The sequence below is a fragment of the Stegostoma tigrinum genome, chromosome 10 (genome assembly GCF_030684315.1).
Source record: "Stegostoma tigrinum isolate sSteTig4 chromosome 10, sSteTig4.hap1, whole genome shotgun sequence".
NCBI classification, from domain to species: Eukaryota; Metazoa; Chordata; class Chondrichthyes; order Orectolobiformes; family Stegostomatidae; genus Stegostoma; species Stegostoma tigrinum.
The window spans coordinates 80,028,356-80,052,927 of record NC_081363.1 but is presented as its reverse complement, the minus strand read 5'-3'; the positions used below and the strand labels follow the sequence as shown (position 1 = coordinate 80,052,927).

General features: G+C 49.7%; 1 protein-coding gene across 4 annotated transcripts in view; it reads right to left on the bottom strand.

The window, feature by feature from the left end:
• The window catches only part of LOC125455801 (mitogen-activated protein kinase-binding protein 1), a 169,999-nt gene that overhangs the window by 63,563 nt on the left and 81,864 nt on the right, over window positions 1-24,572 (bottom strand). For all 4 annotated transcript variants that reach the window (XM_059649300.1, XM_059649303.1, XM_059649301.1 and 1 more), the window contains exons 5-9: window positions 11,842-12,012; window positions 10,829-10,966; window positions 9,364-9,546; window positions 6,303-6,463; window positions 675-864 (exon numbers count right to left, since the gene is read on the bottom strand). In XM_059649300.1, coding sequence (XP_059505283.1) covers window positions 675-864; window positions 6,303-6,463; window positions 9,364-9,546; window positions 10,829-10,966; window positions 11,842-12,012 — 843 coding nt within the window. The remainder of the gene's footprint in view (window positions 1-674; window positions 865-6,302; window positions 6,464-9,363; window positions 9,547-10,828; window positions 10,967-11,841; window positions 12,013-24,572) is intronic.

Here is a 24,572-nt window from a genome sequence, read left to right as displayed (position 1 = left end):
GCAGGGAGATCTGCAGAACATCCATCTGTGGCTGCGCCATCAAAGATGGTCACCGGTTTGTGCAGTAAGCTGTGAGTCCGGGCTCACTTGGCAGCACGGCATCCCAGAGAGAACAGTGTCCCGTCAGCCATCGGCCTCAGGTGTGGCGCTGGACATTTGTGGAAGCCATCTTAATTTCGGGCATTGGCGCAAAATAGTCAATGCATTGCTGGCAACGACAATAACAGGAAGGAAAATTCAGGCATGACACAGTACGCGAGGCGGCCTGCTCTACGCCTTCGGTCACTGGCTTTGTGCTGACACCTGTCGGAGCCATCCCAGACCCAGGGAGCCTCAAATGAGAGTGTCAACTGTACCAGGGTGACATTCCATGACCAAATACTGGAAGGGGGCAAAGGACGGGAAAGATGAGAGAAAAGGAGAAGGAGTGAAGGGAAGAGGTGAGAGCGAGGGAAGGATGACTACTATTTGCATTGTTCCTTATAGAACTGCAAGACATCCCATAGCACTTTGGAGTCAAGGTGCCTCACAACTGCAGAGATTGCTGTAATGCAGAAACAGGAAGAGAGGGGAGGGAATAAATGTGAGTAGCGCAGCTTTCGAAGGTGCTTTAAGGAGGAGGAAGTTGAGCCCTTTAGACTACCTTTTCACAGTGAGTTAACACACAGCCTTACCTCAACACTCCAAACGCAGGATGCGTGGTACAGGGCAGAGTACACCTTCCCAACCTTCTTAAAGTCCTTGACATCCCACACGTACAGGCTATGGTCATTGTACACACACGACAGCCAGCGGTTTGTGGGGTCATAGGTCAGTGCAATGGTGTCTGGGTACTTGGCATCTGCTCTGTTTGAGAATAGGTGGCTGTACACAGAATGAAACAGTATTGGTAAGGTACAAAATGACAACCGCACACGAGTCACACTAAGTGAACTGCAGCCTCTTTATTTGCCAGCAATCTGCGTCCTCCTACTAGGGGTATGCACTTGAGGTCAATCCTCGGCTTTGGCTTCCATTTTACAGGGTCAGGGGCTAAACGCATCGGATTTTGGCGACACGTTTGAAAGACCAATCTGACCACGGGGTCTCGGTTTCTGTCCGGAGCAGTGATCATCTTGATCTATGAAGCTGTACAAATCAGAAAGGCCCAGGGATTGCGCAAACCAATCTCATCTGGGGTCGTCCACTGGGGCCAGTGGGCTGGAAACCCACTTCCTATAGATAGCCAGAGTGGGGGCAAGAAGCAGTTTTTCTTCTAATTTATTCACAGGATGGGAGCCTCACTGGCTCGGCCAGCGTTTATTGCCCATCCCTAATTGCCCAGATGATAGTTAAGAGTCAACTACATTGCTCTGGGCCTGATGCCAGACCAGATAAAGATGACGTTTTCCTTCTCTTAAGGACATGGGTCAACCAGATGCGTGTTTCCGATAATCAGCAATCATCATCATTGGACTCCTAATTCCAAACATTTTTAAAAAATGAATCAAATTCAAATTCCACCACCAGCTGTAGTGGGATTTAAACCCAAGTCCCCAGAACATTACCCCGGGCCTCCAGATTAGCGGTCCAGTGATAATACCACTAGGCCATCGCCTCCCCAAGGGTCAGAATCCTGCGCTCAGTGAGGAAACAGTTACCCAGATCCAATCGTCTCGAATTGGCCCAGGTAGTAGGGGTAAGCACTGGGGCATTTCAACCTGAAAGGCCAATAGGAGATCTGGGGGTCATGACAGAGCTGCAGGCTAAACGAGAGGAAGGGATGGGTGGGGGTGGGGGGTGCGTAGAGAGAGAGAGAGAGAGAGAGAGAGAGAGACGGAGAGCGAGGGGGGAAAGGGAGGGAGAGAAAGAGAGAGAGGTAGAGAAGGAGAGGGAAAGGGAGAGAGAGAGAGACAGACAGACAGAGAGTGAGGGGGGGAAGGGAGGGGGTGAAGGGAGAGAGAGAGAGAGAGGGAGAGAAGGAGAGGGAAAGGGGAGAGCGAGAGAGACAGGGAAAGAGAGAAGGCAAGGGGGGGGGAGAGAGAGAGAGAGAGAGAGGGAGTGAGAGAGAGATGGGAGGGAAGGGGGAGAGGGACAGAGAGAGAGGGAGAGAGAGAGGGAAAGAGGGCGAGAGAAAGAGAGGTGGGGTGGAAGTGAGGGGGGGAGGGAGATAGAGAGAGGGAAAGAGAGGAAAGTTGGAAAGTGGGAGAGAGAGGGAGGGAGAGAGGGGAAAGGGGGAGAGAGGCCATGTTGACGTTTTAGATGGAACACTGACTCGGGCGGTTGGACCACTGACATGGAAGGGGGTTGACCCCCACAGCATGAGCTACGTGGCCTTTGCTGCAGTGAGACCAGTCGGGGATAAAGGGGGAAGAGCCTGAAAACCAGGAGAAGGGACCCACCGTTGGGTGGGCACATCAAAGCAGCTGGCCTGGAGCACAAATTCTCGATGGCCGGAGCCAGAGATAGTCCTCCCACTTGGTGAACATCGCTCGAGTGTTTTGGGGGGCGGGGGGAAGAGGTCCAAAAAATGGAGTGAGGGACAGGAGATGGTCAGATTTCTTTCACCATGAAGCAGGAGTCGCAACATTAGATGACTGGTGTTGGGGGTGGGGGGGTGGAATTGGCATCCAAAATCAAAAATAATGCTTTGCCTCGCTACTGAGAATATTTTGTCAGCCATCCGCGCGAGCTGCATCAGTGTTGAACGGTGTAGGTCGAAGGTCAAGCCTCTCACATCGCTGTGACATATTTATTTGCAGCAACAAACAAAGCCAAATGCCATCAAAGCCCACTTACACATCACATGCTGGGCTACAGCCATGCTGAAACAAGGAAAAGGGGTCATCGCTTGATGTGTACGTCTATTGTTCCCCTCCCACTTCCATCAACACAACCTCCGGGGAGGGTCAGTGAGGGACAGAGGGCTGCATGCCCTCAGACAAGCAGCCCACTCGAATGGCACACTCACTGTCCTCTGCTGAAAGGGTGCGTGGGCGGCACTGTGGTTCCTCAAAGTGCCTCAGTGCCAATGATGTAATCGTTGTCATGTTGGACATGAGCCAGCTGAAGCAGCCCACGTCCAAATGACGTGGACAATATCCAGGGTTTGGGCTAACAAGTGGCAAGTAACATCAGTGCCACACAAATGCCAGGCTACGACCATCCCCAGCAAGAGAGAATCTAACCGCCACCTCTTGACGTTCAGTCGCACAGTCTTTACCGAAACTGCCACTATCTACATCCAGGGGCTTAACCTTATCTAGAAACTGAACTGGACTGCTCGTGTAAACACAGTGGCAAGTCAGACGCCAGGAATACTGCAGCAAGTAACTCACCTCCTGACCCATAGAGTCATACAGCGTGGAATTAGGCCCTTCGGTCGAACTAGTCCATGCTGACTGTGTTACCAAACCAAACTAGGCCCATTTGCCCTGTGTTTGGCCCATATCCTTCCAAGCCTTTCCAATTCATGTACTTATCCAACTGTCTTTGAAATGCTGGAACTGTACCAGCATGCCCCACTTCCTCTGGCAGCTCATTCCACACATGAGCCACGCTGTGTAGAAACGTTGCCCCCCCCCAGTCCTTTCTATATAGTTCCCCTCTGACCTTAAAAATATATCCCCTTATTTTGAATTGCCCCACCCCTGCTATTCACTTTATCTATACCCCTCATAACTTTATAAATCTCTAAAAGATCACCCCTCAACTTTCAAAGCCTGCCCACTATCTACAAGGCACAAGTCAGGAGTGTATCAGAGATAATGGGAACTGCAGATGCTGGAGAATTCCAAGATAATAAAATGTGAGGCTGGATGAACACAGCAGGCCAAGCAGCATCTCAGGAGCACAAAAGCTGACGTTTCGGGCCTGGACCCAAGGGGCAGCAGAAACATGGGAACACCAACACCTCCAAGTTCCCCTCCGAGCCACTCACCGCGCTGAATTGGAAATACATTCACTTCACAGTCGCTGGGTCAAAATCCTGTCCCCTGGCCATGGTCGCAACTCTTCTTTGTAACTGATCAAAGCCTTCCAAGCCTGTCAGTTTCATTGACAATCCCTCCTCACTGTGCACTCGCCTCAAAGCCAGCGGCAACTTAACGGCAGGTCGGAAGGAGGTTCCATAACTAGGAAACCCGGGTTCAAGGGAAAAGGGCCTCGGAATTGATTCTTTAAACTCCCTGATGACTTCTTAATCACTTGCCGACCCTCTCCGAGGGGAATCCTGTTCCCTGCCACCCTGTTCGGGCTTGACCGCAGCCCAACCCGTGTTCTGTCTCTGTTGGTTACGGCGGTGCATTCTGTCTCTGCCCCAGCAGGGCTGAATTCTCCCAACAAAGTTGGCAATCCAAGGTAGGGATCGATTCTAGGATCTGACACACTCCGTTGGTTCCCACCCCCACCCCCGCCGACCCGCGATTCCCCCCCCCACCCCACTAATTTTTTTTATTCTTTAGTGGGATCACTGTCAAGGTCAGCATTATTTTTGTCCACCCTTGAATGGAGGAATTTGTGAAACCATCTGTGATTACACCCTGAGCCTGGAGTCACGTGTAGGCCACAGCAGGGTAAGGATGTAGGGGCTGAAGGATCTGAGTGAACCCAACAGCTGATTCTGAAGAAACAGCTATTCCTTCACAGCTACCATTTACCATCACAGGGCTTCAGTCAAATTCCAAGTTCGATTGGAGACTTTTAAGCGACTCTTGGATCGGCACGTGGAGGAGAGTAAAATGTAGGGTATGCAGGGTCGATTGATCTCAGTAGGATAGTACATTGGCACAGCATCGTGGGCCGAAGGGCCTCTACTGTGCTGTGCTGTCCTAAAGTCTACCTCAGTAGGATCACCAGTGAAGTGACATGACTACTAGAACGCTGCCCTAAGATGCAGCTGAATTTCTTTAAAGTGGCTGAGATTTTTAATCAGTGAAATAATACGAGGGTTTCAGGGAAAAGGCAGGAAAGTGCGGTTGAGGGTTATCAGATCAGCCAAGGCTTCGTTGAATGGCACAGCAGGTTAAACTGGCTGAATGGCCTCAATCTACTCCTATGCCTTATGGTCTAATTTGGCAGGTGACAACCACTTAGAGACACCCCCCCTCACCACCTCCCCGCAATCACCATCCGGATTTGCCCCCTGCCGCCTTACAGCGAGGCAGGCTGGGTAACCCGCTCACGCTCACCATTCATAACCCATCAGCTCTGCCTCCAGCGTGAGGCCTCAACGACCAGGCCCCGAGTTCCTCCTTCCGCTGCTCATGGTTTCACACAACACCCCCCACCCCCACCCCCGACTCCACTCCCACCGCCCCCCCCGCCCCGTGTCTCGCCACGCCTGCCGCTCCAGCTTGGGAGGCCCGGGTGCGGACAGTTCCCCCTCTCTGGCTGGTTTCATCACTGTGAGGGTGCATCCTGCTGCCCATGCGCGGACTGGTCTCACTCCCCGAGGCGCTGCTTCAGGAAGGACCGCATTCTGCTGGCCAATCAGCACGGAAGCTGGCTTCCCAACCTGCGTCTGGCTCTGTGACAAGCTTCAGCCCACCCCGCCGATACCTTTCCTTAGCTGTCTCGCTGCTGTATTTATAGGCCTTTTCCTCTCTATCTCACTCTGCACCTGCCTCTCCACCTCAATCCCTGTTTCTGCTGTCTCTCACTCTTTATAACTCTCCATTTGGGTACTCCTCTCCAGCTACAATCTGTTTGTCTACATCCTGCCTCTATAGAAATCTACTTATGTTGTTACCCTTTATTGTCCATCTCTCCATCCATCCATCTATCTATCTGTCTGGCTGTTTATCTATCCATCTTAAGGTGTGTCTGTACTTCTATTCCACTGTATGTCTTAGTCTAAATATATCTTAGCCAGTGAATGCATACAGTCACTTATCCAATATCTGTCTGTGCAAATTTCTCCCTGTCTGTGCATCACTTAGATCGCATGTGCATTTGTGAACCAAGTGCTCCGTGTGTGTGCACGTGTGTTGCTGTGTGTGTGTGTGTGTGTGTGTGTGTGTGTGTGTGTGTGTGTGTGTGTGTGTGTGTGTGTGTGTGTGTGTGCGCGCGTCCTGTCCCTGTGCATTTGCCAGACCGTGTTTATAACATCTCTATCCCTTCAGTGCCTATCGCTACAACCCTCACTGGAAACAACCACTTTACTGTTATGACCTACATTTACAATTACTCCCACTCAGTGAAGTCATTGCTCTGTGAACTGTTTCTCAACACAGCATTCAGTGGTCACGGTGCTGTGGACAGGAGACATGATACAGAAAGCTCCTCAGGTGGGCCATACAGTATTAACCCACTGTAAATCTTACCTGGGTTCTGTGGCAGCTGCAATGTCCATGCCCAGGTAATGTGGTTTGGGCATCGTGGCGATGAAATGGAGGTTTGCGGGATTAAAAAGTCGCACTGTCCCATCAGCACAGCCACAGAAGATAAAGTCCTCACTGACTGATAAGCAGTTGGCTGTTGTGGTCTGCGTGCAAGGTAAAGCATCATTATACTGCACTCACTGGAACTTCTCCTGAGGCATTTAAAAAAAAACTCTCGTAACACGGATGGACATATGAATAGGGAGGGTTGAGAGAGATATGGGCCTAATGCTGGCAAATGGGACCAGGTTAATTCTAGTCAGCATGGACAGGTTGGGCCGAAGGGTCTGTTTCTGTGGTGTACATCTCTGAGACTCTGTGGCTCTATAACTGCGGATATTCTCCTCAAAAGAATTTAACACACACACACACACACGCACACACACACGCACACACACACACACACAGTCTCTCTCTCACACACAAATACAGTCACACACAGTTTCTCACACATACACATACACAAGCACAGTCACACACAATCAAACACACACACACAGACTTGCACACACGCAGTTACAGTCTCTCTCATACACACACATGCACAGTCTCTCACATACACACCTAGCCTATCTCTCTCTTTCACACACACACACACAATCTCACACAGATACACAGTCTCCTTCTCACACACAGTCTCTCTTTCACACATACACTGTCTCATATGACACAGCCTCGCTCTCACATTCACACATCTGGTCTCTCTCACACACCTAATCTCTCGCGCTCTTTTTCACGCATACACACAGAGTCTTATACACACAGTATCTCTCTCACTCACACACACAGTCTCTCTCTCTCTCTCTCTCACACATACACACAGTCTCTCTCTCTCGCACATGCATGCACACATAGCTTCTCTTACACACATGTGCACACAGTCTCTCTCACACAGACAGTCTGTGTCACGCACACAGTCTCTCACACACAGTGTCTCTCACCCACATATACTCAGTCACACACACACATAAACATGCACAGTCTCTCTCTCTCACACACACCCACACACACACCGAGTCTCCCTCTCACATACACACATCTAGTCTCTCTCACATATACATATAGTCTCTCACTCACACAGACCCAGTCTCTCTCTCTTTCACACACACCCTCTCACATCCAGTCTTATACACACAGTACCTCTCTCTCTCACACCCGTACACTCAGTCTCACACACACACATAAACACACACAGTCTCACTCTCTCTCTCACACACACACACACACACACACACACACACACACAGTCTCTGTCTCACACACATAATCTCTCTCTCTCAAACACACCTAGTCTCTCTCTTTCCTTCACACACACACAGTCTCTCACACAGTTTCACAAACAGTGTCTCTCACATATATACACAGGCTCACACACACATGCTTACACACACATAGTCTCTCTCTCTCTAACACCCATATACTCAGTCACATAAAGTCTCTCGTTCTCGCTCTCACACACACACACACACACACACAGACCTCGTCTCTCTCACATACATGCACAGTCTCTCACTCTGACACAGTCTCTCTCTCTCTCTCTCTCACACACACATCCCCAACAGACACAGACACACACACACATGCGCGCAGTCTCTCTCATACACCTACACACACAAACATACAGCCTCTCACACCCACACACAGAGTCTCTGTCTCTTTCTCTCTCTCTCACACAGACACACAGTCTCTCTCTCTCACACACAGACACACACACACACACACAGTCTCTGTCTCTCTCTCTCCCTCTCTCTCTCTCTCTCTCACACACACACACACACACACACAGTCTCTGTCTCTCTTCTCTCTCTCTCACACACACACACACACACACACACACACACACATGCACGCACGCACGCACACAGTCTCTCTCTCTCTCTCTCTCACACACGCACGCAAAACCAACATCAATGGAACGGACCAGGCTGGTGAATCACAGACAGGCAGATGCACAATGCGAGATGTCGGAGTTGCGGTGGGGGGGGGGCAGCGGAATGGAGGGTGCTGGTATCGGAGCGTCACACACTTACTGTTGTGCTGTCTGCGTTCTGTTCACAGTCAATAGTGTCAGAGCAGCCAAGAGAGGAGAGGGAATCGAGTGTTAAGAGATACAATAAAGAGTGACACATTGAGCTGACACAACACCAGGCACAGGCATGTGTGCGTGTGCACACACACACAGAGACGCGCTCACACACACAGATGCGTGTGCACACAAAAACACGGGCGCGCACACACATACACCCGCCCGCAAGCGCGCACAACCACACACACAGATGCAACCACAGAGATGCGTGCACGCACTCGCGCCCACAGACACGCACACACACACAGACCCACATACACACATGTGTACACACACAGACATGCGCACGCACACACACGCATTCTTTTCACGGTCAATAATGTTAGAGCAGCCGAGAGAGGAGAAGGAATTGAGTGTTAGAGGGACAATAAAGAGCAACACATTGAGATGACAGAAAACCAGGCACAGGCATGTGCGCGTGCACACTCACACACACACACACGCACGCACACACACGCGCGCGCAGACACACACATAGTGTGTTCTATCTACAAGATGCACGGCAGGAATTCACCAAAGATCCTTCGACAGCACCATCCTAACCCACGGTCACTTCCATCTAGAAGGACAAGAGCAGCAGACATATGGGAACACCACCCCCTGCAAGTTCCTCTCCAAGTCACACACCATCCTGACTTGGAAATACATCGCTGTCACTGGGTAAAAACCCTGGAATTGCCTCCCTAAGGGCATTGTGGGTGAACCCACAGCAGGTAGCCTGCAGCGGTTCAATAAAGCAGCTCACCACCACCAAGGGGCAACTAGGGACAGGGCAAGAAACGCTGGGCCCAGCCAGCAATGGCCACATCCCAAGTGAGAATGAGCGAAGGAGCATATAGACAACGAGTCTCGCTGCCCCCCCCCCCCCAATCGCTGGGCGTTTGCTCCAGGGCTGGCGCGGCTGAGGATGGCACTTACCCGCAGCTCCACCCACTTGTCCAGGAGCCTCTTGTCGCTGAACTCGCACAGGAGGCCCGAGGTGGTGATGCAGAACGTGCTGTCGGCCTTCCTGCTGCACCCACACGCCACGTCGCTGAAGAAGTTGTTACGCAGCTCGCCCAGCAGGCCCGACCGACCCAGCAGAGGCACCGTGGCATTGACCTGAAGCACAGAGGGGTCTGAGTCAGCGGGTAATCCTCGGGCACATTTGAGCGAGGGTCAGGAGAGCACTGGGAGGAGCAGGGCCGGGGGAAACAGCGGGAGACCGGGCTGGAGGGTGAAGGGAAACAGGCACGGGCCACTGGGGCTCCATCTTCACCTATTCGACACCTGCTCACTTGGGCAGAGTCAAAATTAGAGGGAGGCAACTAAACACACAGAGTGAGCGAGACAGGGAGAGAGAGAGAGACACACACACACAAATACAGTCCTCAGTACAGCTGGGGCGGGGGGGCGGCGGTGGTCAAAATCCTGGAATTTCCTCTCAAGGGTGTTGTGGGTGAATCTACAGCCCGCGGACACAACTTCTTGTACTGTCCTCAGGATACTAGGGGGAGGTGAGCTGTACTGGACCCGGCCCGCGGGTCAGCCGAGGCGGTCATCTCAGGTGACACGCTGGCCAGCTCCCGAAAACGGGAGTTTTAAAAATCATTAGGGGGAGCAACTCTGGTCGGAATTGGAACTCTCCAGCCCGGGCAACATCCTGGTAAAATCTCCTCTGCACCCGCTCCAGTGCTTTTCACATCCCTTTACGATGCGGAATCCTGAGCTGCACACTGTACTCTAGTTGCAGCCCGACTGATGTCTTATACTCGTCTTAAGTTCTACACTTGTGGCTAGTAAAGGCAAGTGTCCTATAGAGCTTCTCACTCCATGTCCCACCTGTCCCACTACCTTAAAAGACTGATAGGCACACACACCACACTGTCCCTCTGAGCCTGTTCCCAGGGTCCTACCGTTTATCAGTGTAATCACTGCAATGGCTTTCTACAGCCTTCTTCCCCTTTAGAACACATCTCTCCGGCGATGGGAATCGTATGGGCCTCGTATCCAGGCAGAAATGTTGATTGATTATCTTCTAAACCACTGACTCCAGTTTACGTTGGAATTAAATAGGCAGTTTAAAGTGTAGCCAATGATACAACCCAATGTTCCTTACACCTCCCTGAGAGTCCTGGAAACAGCTTTACTCCTGCAGTCAGAACAGAGATGTACCTTCTTTAATCTTTAACAACCAAACAGCCCAGGCTCGTTGCTCAGCAGAATAGGGGATATGGCGTCCTTTACTCACCCCACCCACCATTAAGTAAAGAAGCTGTCCCAAAACTTAACAATCCTGCAAACAACATACTCACAACAGTCCTCTCTTGTCCTAAAGACATAGTCAGCAAGTGAGGAAGAGAAATACATCATCAGATACATGATCTCGACCTTGTCTTCTCACCTTAGAGGATTTGGACGCGTCCAGGTACCAGAACTTGACATGCCTGTTACCAGCAGTGACAAAATAGCTGCTATCCTCGGAGAATGACACAGCTGTCACCTTGCTTGACACCTTGTTGGCCGCCACGACAACATTTTTCTGTTGGAAAGTACAAAAAAACACACTTTACTTGCTGCCACAGATCTTGGTTACTCAAGGTCTGCCACAAATGTTTATTAATAGTGATACAGATACCCAGGACTGTCTAATGTATGACAACATACGGCAACAGTATGACCAATATTGACACAGTCTGTCTATAAATAATCAGTCTGTGATTAAAGCTTCCGGTGCAGCGCACTGTTTAATATACTGAGCTCTCTGTACAAAACGCACTGTCAATAAACACAGTTATCCCTCTCTGCAACGCACTGTTTAATAGAAAGAGATCTCTGTGTAACACCCTGCTCGGTACACACACTTCCTCTCCCTTGTGTAACATGCTGATTAATATAGAGATGTCTCCATTAAACGCTATTTAATTTGTCGAGATGTCTCTATATAACACACTGCAGAAGACAGAGATCCCCCTGTGTAACACGCTGTTCAGCACGCACACAGCTCCCTGTGTAACACGCTGATCAGCACACACACAGCTCCCTGTGTAACACGCTGATCAGCACGCACACAGCTCCCTGTGTAATATGCTCTTCAGTACACACACAGCTCCCTGTGTAACACGCTGTTCAGTGCACACACAGCTCCCTGTGTAACACGCTGTTCAGCACACACACAGCTCCCTGTGTAACATGCTGTTCAGCACACACACAGCTCCCTAACATGCTGTTCAGTGCACACACAGCTCCCTGTGTAACACACACAGCTGTGTAACACACTGTTCAGTACACACACAGCTCCCTGTGTAACACGTTGTTCAATCAGTTCTATTTCCCCTTACACCATTGGTATGCGTTCAGGGCACAATGTGGACGCTGCGGATCATCAGCTGAGCCAGTTCGCATATTTCCACGTACCTTCCATGCCCAAACGTTGACGATCATATCATGCTGGTACCCGACAGAGACGATGTACTTGGCGTTGGGCGAGAATGCCACACAGGCCACCCCGTACTTGTGTTCCTGGAGTTCAGCCACCTGTGTTCGTTCGTTGGCATCCCAGATTCGAACTGCAGGCATATGCCCGCTCTACAGCACAGCATGGGGTGGGGGGTGGCAGGGAGACACACACCGGAAAACAGAGAGGAATCAGCGAGGTCAGCTCAGTTTGAGGTGTGCGTTGCAAATGATCAAGGTCGCAATGGGCAATGGAAAATTAGGCCTAATCCACTGATAACAGGGGCCCCCTGTCTAACACACATGGGACTCGCATATGGTTTCCCACACAGGGTTGTATCGTTAAACAGCTGCTGTGCAAATATTTTCTGTACTTACAAATGCCTATACTATATTCCTCCCGGTCTGATGTCTGTACGAGTCGACCTGTGACAGGGCTCAGGCATTGCAACCCACAGCTCGCCTGTATTTTTTAGGGACTTGTCTGTTGGGAGGGATTTTACGGTCTCTCACATGATGGCCTGAAGGCAGGAAGGGATTTAAATTTGTTGCAATGGTGCCTATCCCCGACCTCCCCCAACAAATATTTCGCTCAGAATTAGTCGGGTTAGTCCAGGTGGCCTGTGGTCAGACCCAGCTGACCCACCTATCAGTGAATGACCACCCAACTCCTCCTTCCTGTGGCTGGTGTTAGCCCCATGGTGGGGGATCGTGGAGGAGGGGCAGTGTGTGTGTGTGTGTGTGTGTGTCTGTGCAACAGCTATAAGTACAGCTGTGGTGGTCTGTTTTGAAGCTCTCCATGACAGAGAGCAAGGGATGGAGCACCGGAGCCCAGGCCCCATCCTTAAAGGGATGGTGTAGAATATTGGAACCCAGGCCCCATCCTTAAAGGGACAGTGTAGAATATTGGAACCTGGGCCCCATCCTTAAAGGGACAGTGTAGAATATTGGAACCCAGGCCCCATCCTTAAAGGGGCGGTGTAGAATATCGGAAGCTGGGCCCCAACCTTAAAGGGACGGGGTGAAATATTGGAACCCGGGCCCCAACCTTAAAGGGTCAGGGTAGGACACCGGAACCCAGGCCCCATCCTTAAAAGGACAGTGTAGAATATTGGAACCCGGGCCCCAACCTTAAAGGGACAGGGTAGGACACCGGAACCCAGGCCCCATCCTTAAAGGGACAGTGTAGAATACTGGAAGCCGGGCCCCATCCTTAACGGGACCAGGTGGGACACCAGAATCCGGGCCCCATCTTTAAAGGGACGGTGTGGAATATCGGTAGTCGGGCCCCATCCTTAAAGGGATGGTGTTGAATATCGGAAGGCGGGCCCCATCCTTAAAGGGACGGGGTAGGACCCCAGAACCCGGGCCCCATCTCTAAAGGGAGCCAATTGGGTCCTCAGTTGACATCCTCCAGAAAGATGGTGTCTCTTGTCACCTCCTTTCAAGGGTCTGATCCAGAACGGAAGTGGGATGCCTGAACTGTGACCGTGGCGAAAAAGAAATGATGCCATTTGCTCCACAGAAAGGCAGAGCATTTCCAACATTCGGGGCTTTTATTTGGGAAGTCGGAGACGTTGATTATACACAGCAGTGCTCAAAATTAACATGCCAGCATTGCTTCAGCGATTCGCAAAGACGATGTGTGGTACCTGTAGTTAGGTAAGAGGTCAGTGGATGGTGTCCTGACATCTGGGTAAGGAGCCCCAGGCCTGAGGCTCACCACCTTCCCCCACCCCACTGCCAACCCTGACCCCAGGACTTCTCGTTCCTCATGTGGTTAATGTCAAACAAGTTAAAGGTCAGCTCCTTCCTACAGACCTAATGGCAGGCAGGAATTGTGTGTGCCGGGAGTTGGTGAGGGGTGTCTTCTGGTCAGCCAGCCTGCAGGAGGCGATGGCCAACCACCGCAGTCTGGGGGAGGGGGGGTGATGCTGGTACCTGGTCACCGCATCACCCTTTATTTACACAGCTCCCTTGGAGCTGGCCTCTCCCCGACATTCCCGTTTTTATTTTTTTAACTAAAATGCCGCAGTCAGGAGTATTACTTGGCGCTTTCCATCCGCACACACCCCTCCCCCCCAATGTCATTTGCCCCGGCCCGGGGGGGCGGGGGGTGGGGGGGTTGCGGGGGGAAGAAACTGCATTCTTTCCACAGGCTGGGCCCTGTCTTCCATGGCAGGATTGAACGAGTCAAGCTTCCCAAACAAAAACATTCCTGTTTATATCTGTCTGCCAGGGCTCTCTGATTGGACCAGGTTAACAGCCCCAATGGGGCAACTCCTATTCTATGAGGTCTACCTGGGCTGGCCTGATATTACTGGGGGTGAGGGGCAGCGACTGGAAATCTCACACCGAGACTGATTACCTTTTTGAAGCTGGGCTGTGGAACTAAGAGAGGAAACTGGAGTGAAGATATACATCAGCTAGAATCTAAGCCAATGGTAGAAATGGTTAAAATAGTATCAGTAACCGCTTCTGAAGGGTCTGCATCCACTGTACCCGGTGCGGCTTCCTCTACATTGGGGAAACCAAGCGGAGGCTTGGGGACCGCTTTGCAGAACACCTCCGCTCAGTTCGTAACAAACAACTGCACCTCCCAGTCGCAAACCATTTCCACTCCCCCTCCCATTCTCTTGATGACATGTCCATCATGGGCCTCCTGCACTGCCACAATGATGCCACCCGAAGGTTGCAGGAACAGCAACTCATATTCCGCCTGGGAACCCTGCAGCCATATGGTATCAATGTGGACTTCACCAGTTTCAAAATCTCCCCTTCCCCCACTGCATCCCCAAACCAGCCCAGTTCATCCCCTCCCCCCACTGCACCACACAACCAGCCCAGCTCTTCCCCCCCACCCACTGCATCCCAAAACCAGTCCAACCTGTCTCTGCCTCCCTAACCGGTTCTTCCTCTCACCCATCCCTTCCTCCCACCCCAAGCCGCACCCCCAGCTACCTACTAACCTCATCCCACCTCCTTGACCTGTCCGTCTTCCCCGGACTGACCTATCCCCTCCCTACCTCCCCACCTACACCCTCTCCACCTATCTTCTTTACTCTCCATCTTCGGTCCGCCTCCCCCTCTCTCCCTATTTATTCCAGTTCCCTCCCCCCATCCCCCTCTCTGATGAAGGGTCTAGGCCCGAAACGTCAGCTTTTGTGCTCCTGAGATGCTGCTTGGCCTGCTGTGTTCATCCAGCCTCACATTTTATTATCTAGGTAGAAATGGTTGGACAGATTGTCTCTCAGTTTGCATCAGTTCACATTTAGTCAAGAGATAACACAGTGTGGAACTGGATGAACACAGCAGGCCCAGCAGCATCATAGGAGCAGGAAGGCTGATACTTCGGGCCTAGACCCTTCTTCAGAAAAGGGTCCACAGTTCCTACTATCTCTGAAGCACATTTAGTCAACCACATTTGTGATTGATAACATGATAGATAAATACGGCAGACCAGCCACATCACCGTTCTTCCCTCCAGCTCTCAGTCACGTTCCCTTTGAAAGCTGTTTTGCTGCCTGCATCGCAGCGTTTTACGGGAGATAAATGATCCGATACAGATGTTGCTATGGCTGCAGCTAAAACTGTACGGAGAACTGCAGCTTTTCTCTGTTTCTGTTTATTAGAGTGAGCCTCTTGGGCACTTCTTCTCAACGCAGTTGACCTTCTGTTTGGGACCCTGAAGGCAATCTGGAAAGCATTAAAAGTGAGATCTGAAAACGCCAAGGCCGAGAGATCAGAGAGAATCTCTGCAGAGTGCAGTCAGTGTGCATGTCCGGGCTTCCCATAGAAACAGCGCTGCTCAATCCTCTGGGCCTGCTCCACCGTCTATTAGTTCACAGCTCATCCAATTATAACCTCAAACTTTATATCCCCCTGTATATCACCAATAATCTTCCACCCCCCACCAACATGATTAAAGAATCTATCGATCTTGGCCTTAAAACTATTTAAATAAAGGTGAGGAAGTCTGCACATGCACTGGTGCTGATTAACAGCACAACATGAAGCCTGTTAAACGCCACTCAACCCTACTCATTTCAGTAATGTTAGAATCATAGAATTCCTACAGTGTGGAAACAGGCCATTCGGCCCACTCAGTTCACACCAACTCTGTGAAGAGCACCTCCTTTAAACTGGGCCCTCAGGGAACACTTACCATTCACCATATCCATACGCCTCATGATTGTAAAAGCCTCTACAAGGGTCACCTCTCGACCTCCTACACTCCAGCAAAAGAGGTCCCAGCCTTTTTTAATAACCCAAATATCTGGCAACGTCCTGGTCAAACTCTTCTGAACCCTTCTCCAGCTTAGTAATATCCTTCCTGTAACGGGAAGACCGGAACTGGACACAGTACTCCAGCAGGAGCCTCACCAACATTTATGTTGTCTGGCTTAACCTCTCATTCAAAAGACAGGGCCATCCTGACAGTGCAGCACTCACTCAGTCCTGCACAGAACTACCCACTTAAGTCGATGCTGTGAGATAATTCTGCAAAACTGAGGGGTTGAGAAATACCACTCAGTTTACAGTCACATCCCTGATGTAAGGGACTGACAGTCACTGCTGGCACAGATAGATCCAGGTGCTATACTAGACAATTGGACTGACCATTTCTTTGGAATGGGGTCCTGCAACTTTCAAACTGTTACCACCCAGCAGCGCAAAAGGGAAACAGATGGTAACGTTTTTAATAAAACAGTACGCAGGATGTGAGCGATTAAAAGCGAATGCTCGCTTGAAAGAGAAGTCTTTTCTTTAAAAGAAATCAAAAGAAGCTGAGCAGCAATCATTCTGCACTAGCTCCGCTCATCAGAGCTGTACATTTGATGGAAAGTCATTGCCAAGACCCATTTAACTTCAAATGGAAGTGCAGGAAGCAAAACAGGAATAGAACGGGACGTCAATTTAAAAGGCGAGCAAGCGACTGAATATTGTTGGAATCGAGATGCAACTTACTGCCTTCGCTACTCACAATGCAGTCTCCTCTACAATGAGGAAACAAAGTGTAGACTGGGTGACTGCTCTGCATTCTGCTCGCAAGAAAAGACCCTGAGCTACCTGTTGCCTGCCGCTTTAACACACCACCCTGCTCCCTGGCCAACATCTCTGTTTCTGGCTTGCTGCAGTGTTCCAACGGACCTCAGTGCAAGCTGGAAGAACAACACCTCAATTTCCGCTCGGGGACCCTGAAGCCCTCCAGACTCGATATCTAATTCAACAATTTTAGGGCCTGAACTCTCCGATGTCCTAGCCCCCAGCCTCACACACCAGGTTTTGTTACTTGCCATTACACACCCCCAGCTGTTAGTCACTGACAGCCCCCATGAACAGCTATTCACCCTCCCAGTCTGATCATTATCAACTCCTTTGTCTGTCCAACTCTTCTCCTTTCTCTTTGGGTTCCAACCCTTTCCTATCAATTACACAGCATCTCCCTCCCTACCTCCTGCAAATAAACCAACACTTTCCCAGCTGCCATCTGTTCTGAGGAAGAGTCAAAGACCTGCTGGGCTTTTCCAGCAACTTTGCTTTTTGTTTCTGATTTTCAGCATCCGCAGTTCTTGCAGTTTTCATCAAGAATTATCCAACAAAGGGTCATCAGCCTGAGGTGTTAATGCTCTGCAGGTACTGGCTGGTCTGATGAGTTCTCTAAACCTCTTCTTTTTATCCTGAACTTACATTATAACAGGATGTGAGAGTGATAGACAGAGAGAGGGAGAAAGTTCAGAGGGTAGGAATATGTGCGAGAGAAAAAGCACTAACATAACGGAAAGGATCTGTGTGTGAGCGCATAAGGAAGTGCCTGCTTGCGCCAGGGTTACCAACTTCCTGAATAGTGTCCGGGATACCCCTCTTTAACAAACACACAGTTGCAGGATATTTACATCCAGCTGCAGTACACCAGTGTGCTTAACCAACCCCATCATCGCCTTCAATCTGCCTGACACAATTCCCATTGCATTCCATCTTTCCCATGCCATCCATCCACTTTTGCAAGAACGGGGCCAATCCTGGTAACTCCGATGTAGTGGTGTGTGTGGAGGAGGATTGGGAAAGGAAGGGTTTTTGTGTGGTATAGTAAGGACTTGCCTCTTCGGAAATGATGTGTGTGAGTGAGAGAGAGCGCTTGTGTGTGAAAGCAAATGGGAGCTGATGTTTACAAGCGATACAGGTGTACAGCAAATAGAACACACACATATTCACTCTCACATACATACAAACACACACACACACAGACTCTCACACAGAAACACCAACACACACGTGCACACACACACACACACACACGCACAGACTCTCATATAGAAACGCCAACACACACACACACACACATGCACACACACTCTCTCTTCCTCTTCTCTCTCACACACACAAACACATTTAGACAGACACATTCTCAAACATAAACACAAACACACTCTCTTACACACAAATAGAGACAGGCACACACAAACTAACACTCTTGGACACACACACACACAGACACAGACACACACATTCACAGATACACACACACACACACACACACACACGTAGACACAGACACACAGAAACACACACACACACAGAAACACACACAGCAAAAGGCAGATATGAAGAGATTTGAGAGCGAACACAAACAGGGGAAAAGGTGACAGGAGTGACAAACATTCACACAGATGGATAAACAGGAGGAGAGATCCTGAGACGCATCAGAATTCATAAATAACTCCTCACTGCATCTTGCTTTGAAATGGATAACACGAACTGTGAGGCATCTTGACTAAATTAGGTCATCACTCCTTTCCACAGAACACGGAACTTATTCATTCAGCCCTAGTTAAGCAGCACTGTGCCGTCTTACACAAGTTTACATACGAAAGGAGCAGGAGTCCATTCAGGCCTTCAAGCCTGTAGCAGTATTCAGTACAATTGTGGCTGACCCTCCTGCTTCTCTGTACTAATCACACTTAAAAAAAATTTTGTGAGGTATCTATCAAGAGCTATTTGAAGACAATAATTCCTGCCATAAAGTTGTAACTCGTGACTGAAAAGTGCAACTTTAAACAACATGACAAGCTAATCCAATTAGTCCAATATAACCCATGTATTGTCGGGGCAGATGGTGGTGTACTAATAAAGTCACTAATCCAAAGGCCCAGACAACTTCTCTGAAAAAAAGCTGGAATGTAAAGCTCGCTCAGTAGCATCAATTGCCGTGAAAACCTTTTCTTGGCATATTATTTCCCCCATTTTAAACATTTTTTTAACCACCAATAAAACACCCGCGTAGGCAATTAAATATCTGTGTGCAAGGCCCGCTTGCAGCAACACAAGCCATCAGGCGTGTTGGGCGAGAGGAAAGGGGGTAAACCAAATGGACACTGGTCGGGGGGTGGTGGGGAGATAAAGCAAGGGATTCGCCAAGTTGCTCATCCCTCCCTCAAGGTATCAGGAGCATTTACGGGCCCTGCGTTCTCCCCCCACTCCCAAGGATATCTGGGCATGAACGAACCCGCAGAAGGGCAGGCAGTCAGCAGAGATTACCCGCTCCACAGCCCATTGCCTATACCTGTTTAAAGCCAGCCTGGTCAGGTCCAGGAACAGGCCCAATGCGTCTACTTGAAATTTCATAATTTTTTCTAAAATTTAAATTATTTTCCTAAATAAACAGTTCAGATGTAGTGGGACTTGAACCTGGGCCTCCCGTTTCAGAGGCAGGGCTTATGCTTAGGCGACGAGTTCCAGTTGAGCAGTCTACTGCCTGTTACCAAGGAAACTCATTGCTAACAAATGCCACAAGGAGATTAATTAATGATTCCCCAGGGGCCCTGCAGGGGTTATCACTGTGAGCGAAACAACTTTGAAACTGAATTGAAATATACGAAAGGAGTGTGCTAATTCTTGCCAATTTACCTCACACTAGCGGGTAGCCCACATCTGCTGCGCACCTTCCCTCCCTGCTAACCAAGCATCCTTCTACCCAAGATAACAAACTGTGGAGCTGGATGAACACAGCAGGCCAAGCAGCATCTCAGGAGCACAAAAGCTGACCTTTCGGGCCTAGACCCTTCATCAGAGGGGGGAATGGGGAGAGGGAACTGGAAGAAGGTACCCTCCGGAACAACCCCAGGGAATCTCTCTCCCACCGCAACCCCCCCGCCACCCCTCCCCACCCCCCCCACCCACACCCTCCTCTCCACCCATCTCCCCCACTCTCCATCCTCCGTCCGCCCTCCCCCTCCCTCCCCATCCACCCCAGTTCCCTCTCCCCATCACCCCCCCCCCCGACGAAAGGTCCAGGCCCGAAACGCCAGCCCCCGCGCTCCCGGCCCGCCGTGCTCATCCAGCTCCACACCCCGTTATCTTGGATTCTCCAGCATCTGCAGTTCCCATTATCACCTATAGTTCTTTGGTGGTTGTTTTTGACTAGACCGGACCTTAAGGCCTTTTTCTACCCAATCCCACCTGCCCATCCCTCTCCTGCTCGCTGCCTAATCCACTTTCCGCTCACCTACTTCCTACTCCCTGCCCCTCCCATTCCCTGAAGTTCCACCATCTCCAACCCCTCGTTCCCCACCTGTTCCCCAACCCTTCTATTCCTTGACTCGCCCATCTCCTCACCACCCTTATCCGCAACTGGTCAAGTCATGGGCTATCCTTTACAAAGTAACGCTGGCTCTCTGTGATCTGCTAAAACCTTTCTCAGTGATCACTCACTCTACCATCAATCGCAGGTTCCCGTGGTCTCCCAATCACTGATATTCAGCCAATTGGTTGTGAAGAGTCTGAGATTCAGGTCAACAGGTCCAAGGGATTGGACATTGAATCATTTATTGATATTTTGTTTACTATATTTGTTATGTCCCAGTTCCTGGTTCAACCCTAGGGAGAACCACAGAACCCTTGCAGTGTGGAAGCAGGCCATTCGACCCATTGAGTCAACGCTGACCTCTGAAGAGCTTCCCACCCAGTCCCAGGCCCCCAGTCTATCTCCATAACCCTACATTTCCCATGACTAATCTACCTAGCCTGCACATCTCAGGCAATTTAGTATGGCCAGTCCACCTAACCTACACATCTTTGGACAGTGGGAGGAAACAGGATCACCCAGAGGAAACCCACGTAGACACGGGGTGGGGGGTAACGTGCAAACTCCAAGCAGACAGTTGCCAGAGGGTGGAATCGAACCCAGGTCCCCAGCGCTATGGGGCAGCAGTGTGAACCACAGAGCTACCATTCATTCTAACCAACATTTCCGCTTCGATCTCTGTTGTAAATACAGACACAAGGTACTTATTCAACATGTCCCGCATGCATCTTGACAGTGTCACCCTTGCCAGATTGAACAGCCCCACTGGGTAAAGGCAGTTCATTTGGCAAACAAACACCCCAATTTCTCTTTCTGCTTGAATATTTCTTTCCCTCCAGCGCCTCAGAACTATGTGGATTGATGTCGTTGGAGCTGGACTTGAACCCCCGGCCTTCCGACTCGCAGAGCCAAGAACAGAACGTCGTTGAGAACCACCCAACCGCATCACAGGTGTTGCCACTTTGCTCCACAGCCAAAACATAACCGCGATGCAGGGGTCGAGGCTCAGGCTCTGCCCCTGGCGTACTTAACGGGAGGGTTTAGTAAGATTGGCCGGGATGGACTTAACTCTGTTGTAGAAGGATTTGGTGAGATTTGAGGTCACACATCTTGATGAATATCTCAAAATTCTGAACAACATGTTACGCAAGCTGTTTGCTGTGCAGTTACTCCCCACAAACAGGATACTTGCACCAGGCCAAAAGGATGTTTTGCCCACCACATGACTGAGCCCATATTGTGTAGGAATTTCCAAGCTGGTATGACGCCAAGCACATCCTAATGGCTGACTGGTCAAAAAAAACTTGTTCCTCCATCCATCTGTAATACATGCCCCACCAGACCGAGCTTGCAAAACCTAAAACGAAACATCTGGACCCTTCTTCAGAAAATGAATTCAGAATTTTCTGAAGAAGGCTCCTGGCCCGAAACATCAGCTTTCCTGCTCCTCTGGTGCTGCTTGGCCTGCTCTGTTCATCCAGATCCACATCTTGTTATTTCATCTGTTGTTTGATGAGTTTCTGTGACGGGGGCAGGGCTTGCTGGCCAATCCCAAGTTTGTTCATCACTCCAATAACTGCCATTTAAAGCGAGGTTTTATTTATACTTAATAGCGGTGCTGCATATTCAGGTACAGGGACCTGCCCTTGTAGTCATCCAGCACAGAAACAGACCCTTCAGTGCAACCAGTCCATGCTGACCATAATCTCAAATTAAACTAGTCCCAACTGCCTGCTCCTGGGCCATTTCCCTCCAAACTTTTCCTAATTATGTATCTATCCAAATGTCTTAAAACGTTGTAATTGCACCCACATACACCACTTCATCAGGAAGTTCATTCCACATGCGAACAACCCTGTTGTATAAACAATTTGCCCTTTGTGTCTTTTTTAAATCTCTCTCACCTTAAAAATGTGCCCCCTAATCTTGAAATGCCCCATCCTCGGGAAAAGCCAACTCCCATTAACTCTATCCATGCCTACCATTATTTCATAACCTTCTGTAGGTTTGCCTTTCAGCCTCCTATGGTCCAGTTAAAAAAAGTCTCTGGCTATCCAGACCTTTTTCATCCTGTAAATCTCTTCTGAATCCTCCCCATCTTATTAATATCCTTCCTGGGCAACCAGAACTGGACTCATTATTCCAGAAGAGGCCTCACCAACATCCTGTACAACCTTAACATGACATCCCAACTCCTACACTGAAAGGACTGAGCAATGAAGGCAAGCATGCCAAATGCCTTGGATATAAAATTGTAAAGGAAAAGTCAGTAGGGAGCGGGATTAATTGGAAAGCACTTCCACTGATTCACAAAGACAAGATAAGATGAATGACCTCCTTTAACGCTGTGTCACTTGTCCGTAGGCACATGGCAAGCTCTAAAAGAAAAGTCCTTCTCAAATTCTAGCTCTCTTCAAGTCTCATTCACTGCTAACTCTCTTACTCTCTAATTCATGCTTGCTCCAAATCATACAACTCTGTATCTAAACACAGACCAAATCACAAGTACCCAATCTTCAGGGTATGGCTCCTTCTTCAAATCATGCATCCATGGAATGTCCTCTTCCCTGATGTATCGCAGTGTCCTAATGTCTCAGGCAAAGCTCCTCAAGCTGCATCCACCTACTGCAGATATGGTTACCATAGATCACACAGGTGTCCAGTAGCTCACACACACTGTAGCTGCGACGCAACACCTGCCTTGTGATCTTTCTGTGTTTTGTTCGATTAATTGGATTTCAGAAATATTGCTCAACTGATGACTGCAGTTATGTGATATACCAGACTAAAAAAATCTTAATTGTGGTTCTGAAACTTTAGTTCCTGAGCCAAAGACAGTTCCAGATTGCCTCCATCCTCCGTGTGAGCAAGTGTTTCTTGACATCAAGAAGTGGGTAACCTGTTGTTTGCAGGCAGTGACCCCACGCCCCAGCCCATAGTTAGAGGTGCATAATTTTATAAGGAGGATACAAGGGCTGGGTGCATGGTACACAAGGTGGAATAAAGAATGGGGATGTGTAGGGCTGTGAGGACTGATAGGTGGAAGGCTGTTCGACTGACATTATTACAACTGTGACAAAATCCCGGAGCACAATGCTGGGGAATTTAAGCAGCTCACCTCATTGAACCTGGTAGCCTCTAATGGCTACCTCCTTTCTCTTTCTGAGAAATTCCACTCACTGCCCAGCCCTCCTGCCTTCTGGAATGAAAATCCGACCAAAGCAAGCAACATTCCCCCCCACCTCCCCCACCAAGGCATGGAGGCTGAGCCTGGACACTTCCCAGTGTTAACTGCCTAGGTGTAGGATTGGAAGCCCAATCCTCTGACGCTACTGGTTAAAGGCTTTTTGTTCAGACAGGAGCGAAAATCTCTGGACCTGCAACATTAGCAGCTTCTCTCTCCATCGTTGCTGCCCGAACTATCGAGAAAGTCAAACCTTCCCCCTTTCAATCTCAGACTTCCAGCCTCTGCATTATTTTGCTTCTGTGAAAACCTTTGAAAGAGTCAGTTTGCTGCTTCGTTTAGCTGAGGGAGGGATTCAGACGGGTGTTTGTGGGAATAACATCACAGGCTAGTCACTGTGACAATTTAATGCTGAAAAAGACAATGATGTGGTAGAACTGTTTACAGCAGGAAGTCAATGGTTTCCCTGGCAACATCTCATCCTCACAGGAAATGTTCTAAGCCCCAGATGCCACCTCTTTAAATTGGGACCAGATGGTTAAACTTAGCGTGGGCTGCTTGAACATTTTCACAAAATAATCAACAGGATGAAAGAAGTATCTTGAAGCAGGATCAGTGTCAATTTATTGTGATTAATACTGCGACTTTAATGGAGAGGAATTCCATTTTAGCTGAAAATATTCCCAAATTCCAATTTATTTTGTGAGTGTTAGCAGCTGGGCCTACTTTTATTGCCCAACCCTTCTTGCCACTGGTGGTGAGCCACCATTTTCTGAAGGTCAGGATTGGAATTAGGTTAAATTTTCAGGCCACTTGGCCCATCTAGTTCACAGGAGACACCCCCTCATCCTCCTCCTTTTCCGTTTCTTTCCTTCCATGTCATGTAGGTTTAACGTGGCAAGGCCAGCATTCGTTGCCCATCCC